The 20,498-nt window shown below is 48.4% G+C and overlaps 1 protein-coding gene across 1 annotated transcript in view; it reads left to right on the forward strand.

The window, feature by feature from the left end:
- The first annotated feature begins 7,413 nt into the window (after window positions 1-7,413).
- LOC135385085 (uncharacterized) overlaps window positions 7,414-20,498 on the forward strand; it is a 46,312-nt gene continuing 33,227 nt past the window's right edge. The window contains exons 1-4 of the mRNA XM_064614261.1: window positions 7,414-7,521; window positions 9,872-10,017; window positions 10,325-10,407; window positions 17,297-17,380. Of these exons, the coding sequence (XP_064470331.1) occupies window positions 7,414-7,521; window positions 9,872-10,017; window positions 10,325-10,407; window positions 17,297-17,380 (421 nt within the window). The remainder of the gene's footprint in view (window positions 7,522-9,871; window positions 10,018-10,324; window positions 10,408-17,296; window positions 17,381-20,498) is intronic.

The raw sequence follows: 20,498 nt of genomic DNA on the forward strand, positions 1-20,498 counted from the left end.
ACGGCTGCCCTGGCGGCAAACGCAGCAAACACTCCGCGAATCAGTTGAGGGGACTACATTGTAGAGCGCATGAAAGTGTGTGATGCGTCGGAAGCACCTGAGGAGTCTTTTTGCCGGCTATCAGCCAACTCGCGTTTCTCCATCCTCTCTCTTTTTTTTCTCTTGACGCGCGCTTTTCAAACATCGTTGAGGGAAGTGACGTCAAAGAACATAGGGGCGGCACGGTGCCGGGGGCAACGACCGGCATTTCTTGCGTCGCTCCGTTAAAAAATTGAACTCGACGAACCTATGCGTCCGTCGCTTACGAAGGGGTTTGCGTCAGGTCATAGACGGACGCAACACTGACGGACATATTGAAACGCAATAGTGCGGACCAGGCTTAACGCCCAGCGGCGTAGCGCGGATTCCCAGCGTCCGGGGCAAAACGAGTATCGTGCCCCCAAACAAGACACATAACAGGAATGCATGTGCGCCCCCCATCAGTAGGAAGCGCCTCATGGACTGTGCGCTTCGGTTGCTTCAGTTTGAGAATATGCGCTGCTACCTCAACGCACGCAGTCTACTGCAGAAGCACACAGGATGCAATTTACACCAGCGTGCTATATCCAGGGCCGGTGCTATGGGTGTGCGCCCAAGGTAAAAACAACGTCGGGAAAATGCCGGGCCGACGTGTGCCTCCGACCTAAAGGTCGTTGGCCCGTCCATGCAGAAAAGGGTTGGGTCAAGCTTGGGGAATTGATCTTACTCGGCCCGACTTAATACTGCCAATGTTGGGCCAATTTAGCAGACCCACGACCTACTACTTTACTAGAGACCTGGACATCCGCAATTCTCCCAGCACCGGGGTAGTAGTTCCTGCAATCGCCGCTTGGCTATGGGATTTGGCGCTATAGCTCGCACTATTCGTTACCACGTGACTTGTCGAAACCGCGGCGATGTATGGTGGGCTGTGTTGTAAACGACGAAGCAGTATAAGAGAGAGAATAGCGCGAGCTTAGCCTGTATAGCAGTACACTGTTAAAACAGAACTTCACCACATAGAACGCTCCTAGCCAACCATCATACCGAATGATATCATTCTGTGTCACGATTTGTTCAAAACAGGGGGGAGGCGCCTATCTGGGACAAGATAATCTGTCCCAGATAGGCGCCTCCTCCCATTTTCAACAAATCAATGCACAGAATGATATACATCGGAATGATGGTTGGCTAGGAGCGTGCTATGTGGTTCTGTTTTAACAGTGTAGTAGCAGACTAAAGACGGTGGCAAGGATAATAGGGTGATTTCCTCTCCCCAATAACAGTGCCGTGTATGCCAAAGGGAGTCTGGCCATTAGGAGGAGCCTAAAAAAGAGGCTCGACCTGTCAGTCAAACTTCGGCGCATTTCATTGGTTACCGTTTTCCATGGGGGCTGCCATGACACCAAGTTTTCTCCAAGATGGAGGATGGTGCTTGGAACGGCGAAGCGGAGATTTCGTGACAAAAAATTTTCACAGACTACTTTAATTTCATACTGTGAGTATATATCCTCATGTACGCATCTGCAAAATCAGCTCCAACTTTCGCTCCGCCATCATTATTTACGTGAAAATGGGATGTTCCCAATTGAAATTGGCCGACGGCCGACTCTCGGCAGAAAGTAGGGGACCAGTTGGCAGCCAACTAAGTCGGCCAGCCAGTCATGTTCTAAAGTCTGGGCAACGTTAACTGCCAACTACGTCGGCAAGGACCTGGCCAATGACGTTGGGCCAACAGCCCGTGCCGACGGGACGCCACCGTAGCTTGCCGTCAGTCGGTTATCGAAGTCATCTTCACGTAGTACCAAGGTAAGTGGCCAATGATGTCTCTTTATGACGATTTCAATCAGTTCTCGAGAGTGCACATATTACCTAAGATTGAGACAGTCATGTAGACTGTAGACTGTCATGTAGAAAGGGTCCTCTAACGTCCTCTATATGTTGCATTGTGATAGGCAAAGCGAAGTTTTGCATGCCCTCGGCCAGGACAGATCTGTAGCACGAAAGCTCTGTACCGAGCTCGTTGGCCTTGCACTTGCCAAGCACGGCTCGGTTGGCCAGCCAAGCTCTTGCCAAGCTTGGTTCAATCTCAGTACTTTGCCTCGCAGAGAGGGAAACGCGGAATGGTGTAACACTGCATAAGTTCAACTTTCGATTGGCCAAGTGATTGTCTCAAACCAAAAGCAGTAAGAAACAGAGAAATTATCTTCATGGTGAGCTAATACGACAAGCAATACCTCATTTCAGTGTTGTTTATGTACGCATCAAATTAAATTTACACACCTCACCCTTCATTTTGACTCACACGCGAGCAGTACTCTCGAATTTGTGGAAGCTCGCGAGACAAACCTTTGTATAGTATCTGCTGTTCTCCCTCTGGAAAGAAATGCAATTTCTTTTCTTTATGCTGACCTGTTTGATTCTAGTGATCTGGGGCATATTGCGAGCTTTTACGATTCTCCCCCTACGCCGTTACCCTACGCTGCGAGACAATTGAGTGAGTTGGGTCATGCATTTTTTTGCAACGGGCCGTGGTTCGCCCATGCACAGGTGTTGTTCCATGGGCCATTTTAGGGCCCACGTTTACCCAATCAGTACCCAAGCTTGCTTCCTTATCTTGCTTCATACCAATCAGAACATCAGTTCTTTCTTGCTTCCTTATTGGCCAGACATCGGCCCTACATCTGTCAGGTCGGCCCTCTACATTGGCCCGAGCTTGTGCTGGCTAAGTTCGCCCGAGTGAAGCCATTGTCAATCCCCAACCTTGGCCTAAGCTTTTTTTTTGCAAGCTTGGCCCGACAACTTTTAGGTTGGAAGCAGACGTCGGCCCAGTGTTTCGCCAATATTGCTTTCGCCGCTGGGAGGTAGCGTTGTCATGCAAAATTTCTTACTGGGCCGTGATAGGGCCATATATGGGTCAACGTTGGCCAGGTTGGCCAGAAAGGTTGGCCCTATGTTGGTGGCTAATGGATGGCCAGTCTCAGGCCATTGTCAATCCCCAAGCTCCGCCCAACCATGTTGTCTTACCTTGGGCCAAGGTTGGCTTAGTTGGCCGACTCCTCTCAGACGATCTTGGGCCAAGCACGTTTTTTCACTTGGGTTTCGTCGCTAACGTTAGGCCTAGTTAAGATCGTGATACCAGGAAAATAGCAAGAAGGACGACTTTTACACGTAGGGTTTTACATTATATAATTGCATTTTATTTATACATACATCTTTGCTGCTTTTTTTATTCAATGTACTTACAATACGTGATATAAAACTTCATACCGGCTGTCGTCTGCTACGAAGAAGCGGTTGTACCGCCATCCTGGCCAATCACTTCTGCCAGCAACCATTTCTGCATTTCTGAGCCTTCCCAACATGCCTCTCTCCGTGCAGATGGCGTTGATAAAAGTGGGCGCAAAATCCGTCGTTTTGGTCTGTCACCAGTGATATCCGTTGCAATCCAAATCCATCAATTTTCTCCAAAATGGTAGCGCCCAGTAAATAAGGGTAAGGTATAAGTACTGGATGGATGTAACAATAGACAACTGTATTTCGACCTGTGATTGCCTAGATACTTCAAAAAGTGGGTGGAGCCTCAGGTATAGGCAGGTCCCATTAATGGCCAGACTCCCTTTGGCACACACGGCACTGCCCAATAATGCTATGTGGCGCTTGCAGCGGTCACTAGCGTAACTAACCCATGACCCGTCTCTCCCATAGGGGATCGCCAGCTGTCCAGGTCTCTAGTATAGAGTATAGGTCGTGAGGAGACTGACCTATAAGACATCGGGCCAACACAGGGCCAGTGTAGAACCAAGTCTGGGCAATAACCGGCCCTTTGTCGGCTAGATGGCGGCCCACCGATTAACAGCAACGATGGGACAACTATTCCCAAGCAACAAAGGTTGGGACAAGGTTTGCAATAGCTAGGCTGGCCTACCCAGTCTTGGTTGGTGTATGATCGGCCAACAAACTTGTTTCTTGATACAGATCTGTATCCTGGCCAATGACTTGCCAAGCATTGGCCAGCCTGCATTGTGGCAAGCTAGGCCAAAGCAGTGCTGTGACATCGCTCGTATTCATACTCAATTGTGTGATCTCATACTGTTATTTTAGTCATTTTATCATATGTGGTAACTGTCTCCGGTTCTTAAATAATCATCCCTGATTTTACTTTTGTCATCGTACGTACCATTGCATGGCGCTCTATAGCCTTGGTAGCTTTTGCGCCAATAAACCTTACTTATATATCTATCTATCATACTCAATTGTCTCGCGGCGTATAGAGAACCGGCGTAGGGAAGAGTTATAAAAGGTATATGCCCGAGACCACTAGAATCAAGCAGCTCTTTCTTTCCTGAAGAAGAACAGATACTATACATAGGCTGTCTCGCGAGCTTCCACAAATTCGAGAGTCCTGTTCGCGTACTGAGTCAAAATGAAGGGTGAGGTGTCCAAGTTTAATTCTACACATAGACAAACAAAACTGAAATGAGGAATTGCTTGTCATATTAGCTCACCATGAAGATAACGTCTCTGTTTCTTACTGCTTTTGGTTTGAGACAATCACTTGGCCAATCGAAAGTCGAACCACAATTCCGCATTTCCCTCCCCCGAGGCAACATATCGAGATTAGACCAAGCTTGACAAGAGCTTGGCAGGCCAAACTAGCCCTGCTTGGCAAGTGTTTGGCCAACGAGCTCGTTTCTTGGTACAGATCTGCCGCCTGGGCGACGGCTTGCCAAACCTCGCTCTGCCTATCGCTATGCGACATTGCGCCAACGTTGCCCTGACGAAAGAGTCGTTGTCCAACTGTCATCTGACGTTTTGCCAACTGTCCAAGCGTCTTTTCTTCAGCTGCGTTCTTTTCGAGCTTGTTTGCAGTGCAGACCGACATTGGTGCGTCTTTATTACGTCAATCTCTCAATAGCACGCGAGCAACACGTTGCACAATGTACCGGCCCAACGTCGTTCGCCAACCCCCGCTGTGAGCGACATCGGACCAACGTTGGTCCAAGGTGCAGTGGCCGACTGAGTCGCTTGCCGAGCAAAAACCGACCACTGGCCGATGGTTGGTAGTCGGCAATTTCCCCTTGGGCGGCGCCTGAGGCAAAGGCACATCGCGGGGCCTGTTTCACACCAGCGTTAATGAAGAGATAAGAAATGATAAGAATTCGCAGTGGGAGATTTTAGCAGTACGGGAAAATGGCAGCAGGAGAGAATGGTGCGAAAACGCTGCTTGCAAACGCAGTCAACCCGACTCAAAGTTGCCAATTCGAACAGCGCCGTGTCTGGTTTTCGAACCTCGACATATAAATGCGAAATTCGCGTCATCCGTGTGTTCATTGTTGTTGTAATATGTGGTTTCTCGGTTGTTGTTGTTGGTGGTGGTGGTGGCGGTGACGAACCGGCTTGCCGTTGTTGGCCTCACGTATGTGGGCTGCGTCACGACTGTACCCAGGACGTGTGATAACAGAATGATGACGGCCGAAATTTAAGATTTAGGGCTGTCACCGCAGAGTTGCCAAGAAGTCCGAGCAGTACTCATATCCTTTGAGCGAGGCCAGATTCCTGGAGAATGTAGACGAGGTTGCGAATTTTGGAGTGTCTTTCAGTGAAAGAGCCTTTGGGATGTAGGACATCATCCACCGTAACAGTTCCTGCAATGGCCAAGGTATTTCTCCCGCACCGATTCTCGATTGCTATAACATCAACCTCCCGTTGCACCAATGACGCTCAACAGAGAATGGAGTTGACAGAGCTCGTGGTTCCGGTTTGCGAGCGTTGCGTTCAACACTCACACCGCCCTAAGACTCGTCTCACACCTCCACTCGGCGGAACCCTTCTTGTAGACAGGCTCACAGGGCGCAGAGCATAGACATATCATGTTGTCAGCTGTTTGGTCGGCTATTTATTGAAATACGTCGTGCGGAGCCCACCCCGAATGGCTTGTAGTCGTAAGAGGAAGAATGTGGTGGGCAGTTCTTCTGGGGATTTTTCTTAAAAGTGGGACTTTTTTCTCATCACATGACGGAATGGCACATGACACATTCTTCTCTCATTTCTGTTTTAGTCAAAGATCGCGCGTGCGATTAAGTGCATACTTGATATTTAAGGAAAAAGTAATCCCTGGTTGAGGGCTTCGTGCGCGGGGCCTAAGGCGAACGCCTAGCTTACTCCCCTCCCCAATCCCTATCGCCGGCCCTGGCTATATCGAACCTCGCTTCAATCACCTCCGTCGCTGAGGCGCCCAGAAGATCGTTCCAAGAGCGCGCAATGTTAAAAAATTGATTTTTTTAAACGTGATAAACCGCTCCACTGTTTTTATTTCGAACTTTTTTATTCTGTCGATCATTTGCGCCCCTAAAATCTTGCGCCCGGGGCGACCGCCCCTCGGCCCCCTTACGCCACACTGAGAACGTGCTGCTCCTTTTCTTCCGTTTACCGTAGGTCTTTCGCTTCCTACCAATAGACCTGTTTCTGCCTGCCAGAAGGCGCGAGCGAGCATCAACGTCAGCGCCTTAAAATATGCAACAAGGTATATCTAAATTAGTAGCGAAAACAAGCGAAAATACCAAATCAGACCCATCGGCAAAGCTACCAACATGAGGCGCAAGCGATCCTGGGTGTTGGTAGTAGAGGTACGATCGTAAACAGAAAAAAAAACTTTACAACATTGGGCATGGCTTATTCATAATTTCAATGCAGAAAAAAAAAAGCTTTCTGTTGCCCCACTCGTGCACACGTACGAAATCAACTATATCACCCGACTACATTTCCGTGTCCTGCTGCCTATGAGCGTGTGTCACAGTGGGTGTGTTTCTCCGTGCATCCCTGCATCCGTGTCGTGCGTCTGTGCAATGTATTACGGAGTTTGTACATTTTCTGGGTTAAACAGGAATATAGGTTAAACAGTAGGTTAAACATATAGGTTAAAAGGAAGGTTAAACAGGAGTATCCCTATCAAGAGATATTTTGCAGCTCGGCAGCATCAAAGACACAAAGTAAGGCAGGAGCAAAACGATGATATGACGTACACAACAGCATTCATGCTTCCCTGGCACGTAATCTTTTAAGTAGAGCGCAGCTGAGCGAGCACACAAGTAGCACAGTGTACTCAAAGCGTGGGTGCATGTAGGGGTGGCCAGGTGGTTTTGTTTGTTCTAATGGGCAACTCTATTGAAATCAAGCTCCACACTGATAAAACACCTGCCAACCACCCCTACGTGCTCGAACTTTCTACGCTTGGGAAGCAGCGAAAGCACCGACCTGAAATCATGAGCACGTACTAGGCCGGCAAATCAGGTTGTTGTTCCAACATCTACACCTGAGCGCCACGCGTTGCTCTTACTCAGAAAACAAGTGTACAATCTGTGCAGAACACCCCCTATACCTGCAACCTATACCATGCAATCCGTGGCTATCCCTTTCGCGCTACTCTTCGCGCTAGTGAGCGCGTCGGGATCGCTGGATCCAGTCAATCCAATCCTCCAGGAGTATCAAGACGTTGGAGAAGTAAGTAGACACAACAAAATAGCTCTATCTTTGTTCATTGTACCAATCGCCACTATGGACGCGGCAATTCTATGGGGAAGTCATCGTGTTGTCCTCACTGACCGCCCTGTAGCGGTCACAGTCTCTTTCATAGCCTCTACAGACCTATACGACAGCTGGACCAATAAAGCTCTCGCCTTAATAAATATGCACCCTCAATCGGGCATAAAAAAATAAGACGTATTGTGAAGTAAGGCACTATGATTTGAAGAGGTGCACAAAAAGAAGTTCGGGAAGTTGGTTGGTTGGTGTAAAAAAGAAAAATATCGAGACGTTGGCTCAACTCTTCCGAACGGGACGGCTACTCCATCCGCTCATGCACGCTCATAGTAGCGAGATCTGGCCACCAAGGAGTCTAAGAGGATGTTTGTTCCACAAAAGTCCTAGAGGAGGAGATCACAGAGTGTGAAACATGTCGACACGCCGCTGGCCAGTCACTGAGCACAAAGGTCAAGAGAGCCGTTGTTGTGTATGGACAAGACATCCCGGAGAGCTTCGCGACTTGCTGCGAATCGCTCGCAGCTGAGCAATGTCGTTCTAAAGATGTGTATGTTCAATGTCCTCTGGTATTGGATGCAGTGTGGTAAGGGAGCTATCCCGACACGGTGTAGAAACGCGCGGCCGTTCAGCTGGAATCAGTGGAGTAAGGATTCCAATGGTCCGGGCGTCCTTGACGGTATTCGATATGTGAGTGATGATCAATCCTGTGGAGTTGTGACGCTTGTGACGCCGGTACTCTTACGCTCAGGGGATTATCAGCGGATCAGGGGACAGGAACAACAGTTGACTTCCGTGTCGCAGGGATAACCCCGCTGATCCATGATATGTTGGCTAGATCCAAGAGGGTACTTTCTAGATAAGAAGTCTTTCACATTGTGTTGAAGCCTGCTACCAGGACGACCCACTCTTGTTAACATAACGCAGCCCATCATGTGATTTACAGCGGTTGCCGTTTGCCTGTGTGCGGTCCCTGCCTGGAGGTACAGCTTGGGACAAAAGTTTACGGAACAGCGGGATGTGACATTTCTCCACTTGAGCAGCACCCTAGCAGCAAACGGGAGCAGATACACATACTAAAAAATTGAGAGAACAGCTGTTCACCTGTTTCTTATTCAAGCTATTCCTGGCAGGTATGACGGGGCCGCTCCGATGAAGAAATACGCCAACGCCGTGTTCCGTAAACTTTTGTCCCAAGCTGTACACAGTAACGACATTGAGATCTGCGGGAAGGCGTACGGCACGGAACTCAAAGTATTCGTGAAAGTTGCTGCGAATCTCTCGAGGCGTAATGCTGATACCATCCTTACCGCAGATGGCAGCTCCGGCCATTCGGTTTCCAGGAAGTTGGGCTTCCGTGATGTAGTAGAAGCCCTTGATTGGGATGGATCACGACCTCGTGGGATGGATACGTCAGGATCCATCACAGTCTCTGAGAGTCTAAAGTCGCAGTCGTAGCCTGAGTTACAACTCGCGTATCGTTTCCCGCTGTCTTCGTTCAAGCTGCTCACAGTTGCTTGCAGGTAAACATTGCTTCCAGCACCGTGTGTCGGAGATTTCCGGCGCACGTCAAAAGGACCCCTGGTGGTCCAAATTATCCGCAGTCCTATCCTGCGGCACGTGCAACCATGTCGCCACACTGGGCAGACAAACCTTACGTTACAAACTGGGCAAACACACAACACGTTACACAACACGTTACACAACACGTTACAAACTGGGCAGAAAAACCTTACGTGTAACGTCACGGTACCCTCGCTCACAGTTGGTAGTGGGGGCTTTGTCGTCGTCCTTTGCCTTCTCGTCTGTCCACACATCAACACCGCCGCTTTTTCTTTTACATGAGCCTACTAATGCTAACGCATTAAAATATGGAAAACAACAACAGCTTTATTTCAGGATGACGGGTGGGAAGTTTCATCGCCGAGGGCGATACTCTACGCCATTGCTGGAGGTGAAGCGAGGAATGAAGTAATGGGTCCCGTTACAACGAGGATCGAAGTCCTATGACGTTCAAAAAGGCGAAGAGAGCCTTGGGGGCAGAGGGTTTGTGAGCTGGATGGCGGCCAGGGGCCAAGCAATTTTGTGAAGGTGTCTAGCTCGTGTCTAGCGTGTGTCTAGCTCGTTGAGTGAGACGGAGAGTACGGAGCGGCAAGGGTGGTAGTGTGGGCAATGGAGAAGAATGTGCTCGAGATCTTCAACCTCAATTTCATAGTGCCTTCAAGATAGGGGATGAATGCGAAACGAAAGGCAAATAACGTAAATAGCTGAAAACTGCACGCACTTGACGTACTCATGTTGGTATCTTTTGCAGTGCTTCAAGGTTCCGGAAACGTATTACATGATATATACCAACACGAAGCACCCGTTCATCCTGCCATGCACTCATAACCGACAACTTTGCGTCGGAAAGAATGGCGAGACACCGTACGAATTACGTTCCCTGAAAGATGGCAAATTGTAAGTATATCCGTCCAGGAACTCTTTCTGTTCATATAATATATATATTGTAATGTTAATACATTATAATGCATTATAATGTATAATTTTAGCTCGCGAGTGTTGTTGTAGATTGATTTTGTACCACTTACAGAACTTGCAACTTTTTTGTCCACCCCTCATGTAGTGCCCCTGGGCCCTTGAGGTACAAGAATAAATAAATAAATATATATGGTGTGCAACTGGGAACTACACATCTGGCAGTGAAGTCTTGAGCCGCGACGTCAAGCATCGTAACCGAGCGTTCTTGATTTGTCTGGCGTTTCAGAGTACGGAGAGTAGTAACGTTCCGTGCAGAAAAATCACCATGCTACAATGTACCGAACATCCAACGGGCCCCAAAGAATGACGGTAAGTACAGCTTCTCATCGTATGGTTCACCACCCATATCGCAGATTCCGTGGGATCTCCCACTGCTCTTGTAGTAGGTGGGCATGGCTCGGCCATAGTGTATCAAATGTTAGTGGGCCGTGTAGCTGCAACGAACAACAACAACAACAACTTTATTTTCGGCCTTGGAGAGTGGGGAGTTTCATCGCAACAGGCGATAATCTACCCCATTGCTTGGTGGAATGGGGGGAATAAAATAACGAGCCCCTTTACAATAACGATCGAAGTCCGATGGTGTCCAGAAATGTCAGAAGAGCTTTGAGCGCAGAGCGTTGCTGGGCTGGATTGGGCCAGGGACCAAGCAATTTCGGTAGGGAGAAAGGGCGAGAGTCCAGCTGACGAAGAGACTCAGAGAGTGTGGTTCGGGAAGGTTCGTAGTGAGGGCAATGAAGAAGAATGTGCTCCAGATCCTCAAGAGCACCACAGTGGCAGCAGGTGGGAGAATCAATTTGTCTCAAGCGGTAACGCCACTGAGCTGTAAAGGCCACATCGAGGCGCATGCGGTGGATTAATGCAGCATCCTGACGAGATGTGTTTCGTGGCATGCGGAAAGCGAGCGTGGGATCAACTCTGTTCAACATAGAGGGGGGAAGAATGTCGGTTGTCCGTTGGCGGGAAGCCAGGGGTGTCACTAGACGTCGCAGAATTGAACGGCGGTCTCCTCTGAGCAGAACAACACGGGTCCGGTTCCGAGACGAGAGTGCTGCTTCTGCGGCGCTGTCGGCCTGCTCGTTCCCCACGACACCACAATGGGCTGGAACCCACTGGAGAACTAGCCTGTGGCCTGCGGCGTAGGTAGTGTGGTAAGCCATTAACACGTCTGCAACGAAAGCAGAATCAATCAATTCAAAGTCAGCGAAAATGGGTGTCTCGGAGAGCTTGAGAGAGCCCATAACAATGGCGAGGATTCCGAGAGCGCGATTACATTTTACGAAAGATGCAGGGCCTTTTGTAGCCTGAGGATCATCGGCAGAAGTTTTCATACATAAAGAAAATTTATTACATTGACCTGATGGCATGCACAATGAAACCAATGAATACCAGTGGTATATTCAATGAAAAAAAAAAGAGAAACAGTGCTTCCCAGCGAACTACGAATGTCTACTGGACGTACCATACCAGTAATATCGAAATACCTAAGACCGAGACGAACGTCTATAATCGAGATCTACTGTTAGCACGTTGAAATCGGTGGAGGTCTATGGAACGTGCATTGTAACTATATTCTAGACGTCCACTGTACAGCTTGCGCCAAAAGTCCACGGAACACGCAAGCGGAGTTTTTTTCAGCGCCGCGCCACCCTAGCGGCGGTCGTAAGTTGGCGGGAGCGGACAGGTACATTCATTTTGAGGGGGCGCAGGGGATAACACAGGCAGCGACCCACCATGGCGTTTGCAGCAATTACCCCACAAGGGCATGCCCGTGGAGCGTTTTCCTATGGCAGTACGCATCTGGGAGAAAACAGGAATGACACAGAGCGACAACAGTTGGCTTCTGCAGTTTCTTTTCTCTTTTTCGTTCTGGTCTTCCTTTTATTTTGTCTGGGGATGACAAGCGCTGGCAAAAAAAAAAAAAAAAGAAAAGAAAGAAAGAAAGAAATAGCGTACGATATTGACGTAGAAAGAAGAGAGGGAAGAAGGAGCCAAATTAATTCATTAATAATTTATTTAGTATCGCGTTCACGGAGATCACAGCGGACATGCGGTCTGGCAGCGATTGACAGAGCCGGCCCACGAGGTGTATTACGCTTCCTTAAGGGACGTCCATTTCATTCCACTCCAATAAGGCGTCCTTGGACCGAACTGGCACCCGCTTTTCGCTCATTCGGAATTTCATCATGCCCCATATATTTTCAATCACGTTCAGATCCGGGCTACACGCGAGCCACTCAAGCTGCATGATACCAAGATCGTCTAGACTACGCTGGACAGTGTCCCGGGCAGGACATGTCCTTCACATGTCCTGGGCGACATGCGAATCGGGCTTGTGTCTTACTGCAGAATGAAGCAACCATCAGGGAACGGACCGTCAAGAACGTATAGGAGCAGGTGATCTTCGATTACTCTAACGTATGCTGCTCCGTTGAAGCGGCTGTCTAGGGGGACAAGAGGCCCCGAGCCCTGGTGCGAAAGGGCGCCCCACACGCTCACGGAGTGCCATCCACTGGAGACCACGCTGTGAACGTACAGGGGTAGATATCTGCCCAGCGAACCATTAGTATCCATGGGACATCCCTACAAGGTCGCGAACGCCCTGAATATCTCGACATCCATAGGATATCTATGGGATATCGCACAATTTCATTACGTTTTGGGCTTACTCCAGTAAACAACAGATGTCCCTGGTATGTTGGAAGGATATCGCGCTCTGGATGTTTGAATGTCCCATGACAAGCAGCCTGCAAGTCCTAGGGATGTCTATGGGACATCCAGGAAATATTTGTTTGTCCTTATAGCCCAGTAAACCAGAGACGTCCAGTGAATATCCATGTGATATCCTGACTCGGACGTCTGAACGTCCCAGGGAGCATGCCAGAAATCCTATAGACATCATCTGTACGTCCAGGGGACGAAAAAATCTTCCCCTGTTGCACATTCCACGAACATCCCACAAACGTACAGTAGACGTCCATGGGATATTGACAGCTTTGGGATCGAGACGCCGCATAGACGTTTATTGGAAGCTTGAAGTTGCATTTATCATCTTCAAAGCTAGATAGCTGCAGAGCCTTACTCAAATTTCCTACTAATACAATATACTGAAGCATGCATATCTTGAAACATTTTGTAGGAGTCTTGGGTGGGCTGGTGTCGGCACCATTAACGGACCCGTAAATATAGAGAGTGGCCACCACATAACTATTTCGTTCCCCGTTTCTCCTATCCCAGCAAACCAGAGACGTCCCCTGAACATCCATGTCATATCCTGACTCGGAGGTTGGAACGTCCCAGGGAACACGCCACAAATCCCATAGACATCATCTGTACGTCCAGGGGACAAAAAAATCTTCCCCTGTTGCACATTCCACGAACATCCCACAAACGTACAGTAGACGTCCGTGGGATATTGACAGCATTGAGATCGGCACGACGCGTGGATGTTTATTGGGAGCTTGAAGTTGCTTTTATCATCTTCAAATCATATTTTGAAACATTTTGCGAGAGTTGTGTGTGTGTGTGTGTAGGGGGCTGGTGTCGGCACCATTAACGGACCCGTAACTATAGAGAGTAGCCCCTACATAACTATTTCATTCCCTGTTGCCCCACTGTACCCGTTTCTGGTAATTCCCATAATGGACACAGAGCGCGGTGGTTTAAATAAAGTTCACAGTCCAAAAAGCTTCAAAAGGTACTAGCATTCCCTTTCCAAGAGAAAACAAATACTATATTGCTTGTCGCGCGAACTTCCGCGAATTCGAGGGTACTCCTCGCATCTGAAACAAAACGGATGGTGAGCTGTCTAAGTATAATCCGATTATGCACAAAAACAACAGTCAAGTGACGAGTTGCGTGGTGTATTAACTCTGCAACAAGGTAACGCCTGTGTTTCTTACTGCTCTTGGTCTGAGACACTCAGTATAGGTTCATCGAAAGTCAAATTTGAGAGTGCCACAGAATTCCGCATGCAGAGATGCGGAATTCTGTGGCACTCTCAAATTTGACTTTCGATGAACCTATACAGAGTGTCTCGGACCAAGAGCAGTAAGAAACACAGGCGTTACCTTGTTGCAGAGTTAATATACCACGCAACTCGTCACTTGACTGTTGTTTTTGTGCATAATCGGATTATACTTAGACAGCTCACCATCCGTTTTGTTTCAGATGCGAGGAGTACCCTCGAATTCGCGGAAGTTCGCGCGACAAGCAATATAGTATTTGTTTTCTCTTGGAAAGGGAATGCTAGTACCTTTTGGAGCTTTTTGGACTGTGAGCTTTATTTAAACCACCGTGCTCTGTGTCCGTTATGGGAATTACCAGAAACGGGTACAGTGGGGCAACAGGGAATGAAATAGTTATGTGGGGGCCACTCTCTATAGTTACGGGTTCGTTAATGGTGCCGACACCAGCCCCCTACCCACACACAGACAACTCTCGCAAAATGTTTCAAAATATGATTTGAAGATGATAAAAGCAACTTCAAGCTCCCAATAAACATCCATGCGTCGTCTCCATCTCAAAGCTGTCAATATCCCACGGACGTCTACTGTACGTTTGTGGGATGTTCGTGGAATGTGCAACAGGGGAAGATTTTTTTGTCCCCTGGACGTACAGATGATGTCTATGGGATTTGTGGCGTGTTCCCTGGGACGTTCCAACCTCCGAGTCAGGATATGACATGGATGTTCAGGGGACGTCTCTGGTTTGCTGGGAGAGACGGTAACCTGAATTAAAAACACAGTAGTTGATAGGAAGGGATGTCGGAAATGTTGTTGGGTATACTGTGGTTTGATGCAGAAACACAGGAATTGCGAAGATACATCCTCGTCACCGTTACAAATGGTGTACGCCACGCTACCCCTAACGAACGTGTGTGTAACGATTTGTATTTCAGTATATGTTCCATCCAGCTTGCAAATATAGAGGTTACTGCGGGTTTTCCCAAGTGGTCCAAGTGAGGCGGGCAGAGATGCTGGCGTGTCCCACGGTGTTGCTGTACTGTGATGAATTCTGTTAGGCTAAGGTAACGTTTTTGTTCCCAATAGTATCAAATGGGTTAAAACACACAATAAATATTATTTGCTGGTACACAGTTGCAGTGGTCTCTACACACTCTACAAACACTAAATATGTGATGCACAAAATTGTTAAAAGCAAAATATGTACGGTATTCGTAATATCCCGTATATATCCAAATATCCGTGACAGACATCACAGGGATTTTCAGTGGATCTACAAACATGGCAGCCCAGCAAACCAGATACATCCAGCAAATGTCCGTAAGATATCCTGCCCGGGACATTTGGATATCCATTGGAGTTTGCCACAGATCCGTTTTACATCCATGCGATATCCCAGCGACTAGCATTTCTGCCATGTTTGTAGATCCACTGAAAGTCCCTGCGACGTCTGTCACGGATATTTGGATATATAAGGGAGATTACGAATATCGTACATATTATGTTTTTGAAAATTTTGTGCATCACATATTTGGTGTTCGTAGAGTGCGTAGAGAACACTGCAACTGTGTACCAGCAAATAATATTTGTGTGTTTTAACCCATTTGATACTATTGTTCCCATTTGGGGAACAAAATATTACCTTAGCCTAACAGGATTCATCACAGTACAGCAACACTGTGGGACCTGCCAGCATAAGAGCCGAACCCCGCCCGCCTTACTTGGACCACTTGGGAAAACCCGCTGTAACCTCTATTTGCGAGCTGGATGGAACATATACTGAAATACAAATCGTTACACACACGTTCATTAGGGGTAGCGTGGCGTAAACCATTTGTAACGGTGATGAGGATGTATCTTCGCAATTCCTGTGTTTCTGCATCAACTCACAGTATACCCAACAACATTTCCAACATCCCCTCCTATCAACTACTGTGTTTTTAATTCAGGTTACCGCCTCTATAAGGACAAACAAATCTTTCCTGGATCTCCCATAGATATCCATAGGATATGCAGGCTGCCTGTCATGGGACATTCAAACATCCAGAGCGCGATATCCTTCCAACGTACCAGGGACATCTGTTGTCTACTGGAGTAAGCCCAACACGCATTGAAATTGTGCGATATCCCATAGATATCCTACAGATGTCGAGATATTCAGGACGTTCGCGACCTTGTAGGGATGTTCCAGGGATATTAATGGTTTGCTGGGAGAAATGCTAGTCGCAGGGATATCGCATGGATGTAAAACGGACCTGTGGCAAACTCCACTGGATATCCAAACGTCCCGGGCGAGATATCTTACGGATATTTGCTGGATGTATCTGGTTTGCTGGGAGCTGATAGGGGAAAAGAATGAATACGACCATCTCGAAGCAGGCGCGGACTCTCAAGGTATTACCTGAAGTTAGGAGGACGCCAAACCCGCCTCCTTTGGGACCACTTCGAACTAAATGTTGCCTGAACAGTAAACAGCACGTGGCTCCACTGCGCGGGGTCACATTCCGCGTAGCGTAAGGCAAAGTTCAGTCTTGCGTCTGGGTGTTCCGGCTTCAGAGCGGGCTTCTGAACCGTGACTCCGGAACGGAGACCCCCGAGGCACGCTAATCTTCGTCGGATGATTGTACTCGACGCTAGCAGGCTCAGCTACTTCTTTAGATCGACAGCCGTCAGAAACGGGTCGACCACGTTTGCAGCAATTATTAGTAGAAAATGGGAGGCGTACGCCTTTTTTGTGACAATTATGAACAGCATAACTGTCACAAAAAAGGCGTACGCCTCCCGTTTTCAACAAATCAGGGCAGATAACGATATCATTCGAGACTGTGGTTGGCTAGGAGCGTGCTATGCGGTGAAGTGCCGGTGCCGCTGTGCTGCCGGTGCTATGCGGTGCCGGCTGTGCTGTCTGGGGTTTTTCCTGGGTTTTCCTCAGAGGCTTTCAGACATATGTCGGCACAGTTCCCTTAGAAGTCGGCCCAGGACGCACATTCCTCCAGGGCGTGAGTCGTGACGTTGCCCACATACGTGAGGCCGACAACGGCAAGCCCTATCACCACCACCATCACCACCCATCATTTCTAAGAGTGTACCCTCTGTATGTGGTGTGTGGACGACGTAAAGCTACATAAATGCGTCCCATCCCTGTGGCCGGCACAAAGCCGAAAACAAGGCGTGACTCCCTCAATGTTAATAATTACGGTTTCCATTCGCTTTTTCGTCTTTCATATTTATAGGTGCCCAGCTACCAGCTTATGACTTCATGATTGCATATGCTGACTGTGGCAACTGCGTCGTCGCGAAGTTACCTACAATTAGCCGTAAGTGATGCTTTTTTCTCTGCATCGAAAAGTGGAAAATCCAGCGATCAGGTGAAAATCCATTGAAGCAGAAGCATCGGGTCAGGAAGCTGCCGATATTTCGGACAGAGACGGTTGTTCGTCTACCGAGCAAAGTATAACCTGTCGGGAGATATCAACATTTCGAACAAAAACTCTTCGTTCTTTGTCGTCTTTGTTCGAAATATTCGTAGCTCTCGACCATGATGCTTCTTCTTCAACTCCCTCTCCACAACACGGTAACTTTCTGATGCGATTCAGGATACCCTAGGAGCACACTATGTAACGCGCACATGGAGTACACTTTGTTCCAGAACGCTGCTAGCACGCGTCTCATGGGGTGCATGCGAAGCACAACTTTCACAATAGGCTGACAAGAGAAATGATTACGGCTTCACAGTTTCCCATGAAGGGCCAATAAAGCAACCGCTGTTCGTACAACCAAAATACCAGTGTTGGTGGTAGCCAGGGTCGTGCTGAACACTGGAAGGTGGTAGGTTCGAATCTCACCACCGTCTGGGCTGTCTGAGATTTGCCCTGGGTTTTCCCGAAGATTTTCCAGGAGAATGTCGCACAGTTCCCTCTGAAGCCGGCCCAGGACTCATACTAATCCCCCCCCCCACTCCTTTCTGCTGTCCTCTCTCCAGCTGTCCACATCTGTACTCCGTTCACTGCCACAGTGGCTCCGCGGCGCTAACACGTAATAATAAGAATAGTAAAAACAATATTTACGGACGCGATGGTTGCGGCGCTGCACAGATACACATGGCCAAAAGACGAGCGATAGGGGAAATTTACTACGCAAGTAAAAGCTTACATTGTGGTTCGAAAACTAAGTCAAGCCACGGTCATTTTGGGCCGTGATAACAACCTTACAACCACATGATAACAACCTTACGAGCAACATGACGGTACCATTACCATTACTTAACATCCTGAGTCTTCATCTTCAAACACTGAAGTCTGCTGTCTTTACCCGGCTGGGTACTTCACTTTTGTAGAACGCACGTTTCTTGATGACAGCTTTTGGCTGTAGGTGCATTTATAGATGAGCAAATGAGAATGGTACAATGTGTTCCTCAAACTCAAGGAAACGCCTCTTTCTGCATTTACAGGCCTGGACAAAAGTTTACAGAACACGACAGCGGCGTGCGTCTTCTTCAGCGCGACCCCATAACGGCAAGCGGAAGCGTTTGACTGGAGCTCGTTAACTCGTTCAGAGGGGCGGACGAGTGCGCTGGTTGCGACACGCCGCGGTAGTTTCTGTTTCACTTCTACATGCTCGCGAAGAGGTTTGGACTGTTCCCCAACGACACTAAGTGATCGGAAGTTGACCAACGCCATCTAGTTAGAGGAGTCCTGTTTAACGCCTCCTCCCCTCCCTTCGCTACGTTGACACATACAGGCTGCGTTCCAATACCTCGCGCCCGCGAAGCCGCCTGACTAGGCAGCTGAGTAGACCCCTTTGCTTGTCACTGTTGGAAGAGGCTTGCCTCGCGCAAGACATGCGTACGGCGGAAGCGCAGCAGGGCTCTAATGCGCTAAGTTTGTAGGACGTCGTACCTAAACTGTCACCTTCACAACTAAACATGTGTTGCAACTCTCTACGCAGTTTTAAAAAACATACCACTATGTGCAACTTTGCATTTAAAGCCAGCAGAAACAGCGGGCACGCTGGTACCGTCAACGCGCGTCCCCATCCCGGCTGTCAGATGGTCAGGCGTACAACTAGACTGCATCGATGCGCACTAGGCGGTAGCCGACTGAATAGCGGACTTGGCGAGATTTGGAACGATACTTAACATGGCAGCACTTCCGGTTAGACCGCTAGGCAGTCGACTAACCGGGGTATTGGAACGCAGCCACAGGCAGAATTCGTCTGCTACAGCCGCCATTCGGCGCCAGCCGCCATTCGGCGAGTTCGAGAACTTTCAAATGATTGCAGCGAACTTCGCAAATTTCAAATTGTAAACTTTACGTCTAACGGGCTTTCCATAAAATGAGTCTTGAGAAAAATGTGGAACCGTTTTGAGCTTTATTTCGTTCCCCATTTAGTACGCGAGGACATTCGTTCCTCGCAGACGACAGTGGCTACCGATGCGGCTGACGGTGGCTCGTCGGCATGGCTACGATCACCGAAAGCACGGTCGCGATTGGCTATCGGCCGTTGGAAACAGTATCCTTATTGGATGGCCTTTAGTTTTTACGTGACGGCTATCAGTAAGCATGCCTTTCTCTATCTAGGTAGTGTTGGCTTGACGCATTGAGCTTCCCGTGATCGTCTCGATAACAAGGATAAGTCAAGGTGGCACCATATTAGCGTGTGCTGCTCTTATTACAAAACCGAGACGGCAGACGAGGTCTGATTCTTTCACCCCTCTGGTCAAATGAACGGGTCATCAACAGAGAGCTTCAGCCCCTCGCCGAGAACACATAGTGAACCGCAAGCAGCTGAAGACTGGACGACAGACAGACGCTCGCGTGTTCTGTGAAGTTTCGTCCAGACCTGTAAATTGTCCGCTTGAAAATTAGACGTGCGGTTACTTCTTCATTGGTTTTTCTTTTCGGCTAAGATGATTCATTTTCTGTTTCCCTTTTATTATAGCGGACGCCTGTGCAATGTTCGTGACTAACCCGGACATCCCTCCGAGTCGCTGCTGTCTCTTTACATATGCGATCTTCTGTGGAAGCACCAAGATCCCAAGCTACGAAAAGGACAAGTGCGCCAACCTGTAAACCATTGCAAGTTGTTCAGGCGTGTTTCGCCCGTGTCAATCTCGAAACTACCAAGTAAATCTCATGTCTTCAGAATGCTACCTCAAGCACGTGTAATTTTGAGTATCATGTCACAGTGTGCGCGTTATATTCCACCCGTCTGGCAACATTACTCATCCGAGGTCGATTTTCGCCTCCGATGTGGTCAGGAGAGCGTAACAATTTCCACAGCACTGGCTCAGAGCATTTAGATATGCAGGACGTCTTTTTGTCCTTTTCAGATTTACAGCAAAGCCTGTGAAGTATATAAGGGGAAAACTTAGCCGAAGCTCTTTGGCTGCACGTATAGCGTATATGTTTGTATGTACTCAAACGTCGCCATGCA

Source organism: Ornithodoros turicata, chromosome 2 (assembly GCF_037126465.1).
Source record: "Ornithodoros turicata isolate Travis chromosome 2, ASM3712646v1, whole genome shotgun sequence".
NCBI lineage: Eukaryota > Metazoa > Arthropoda > Arachnida > Ixodida > Argasidae > Ornithodoros > Ornithodoros turicata.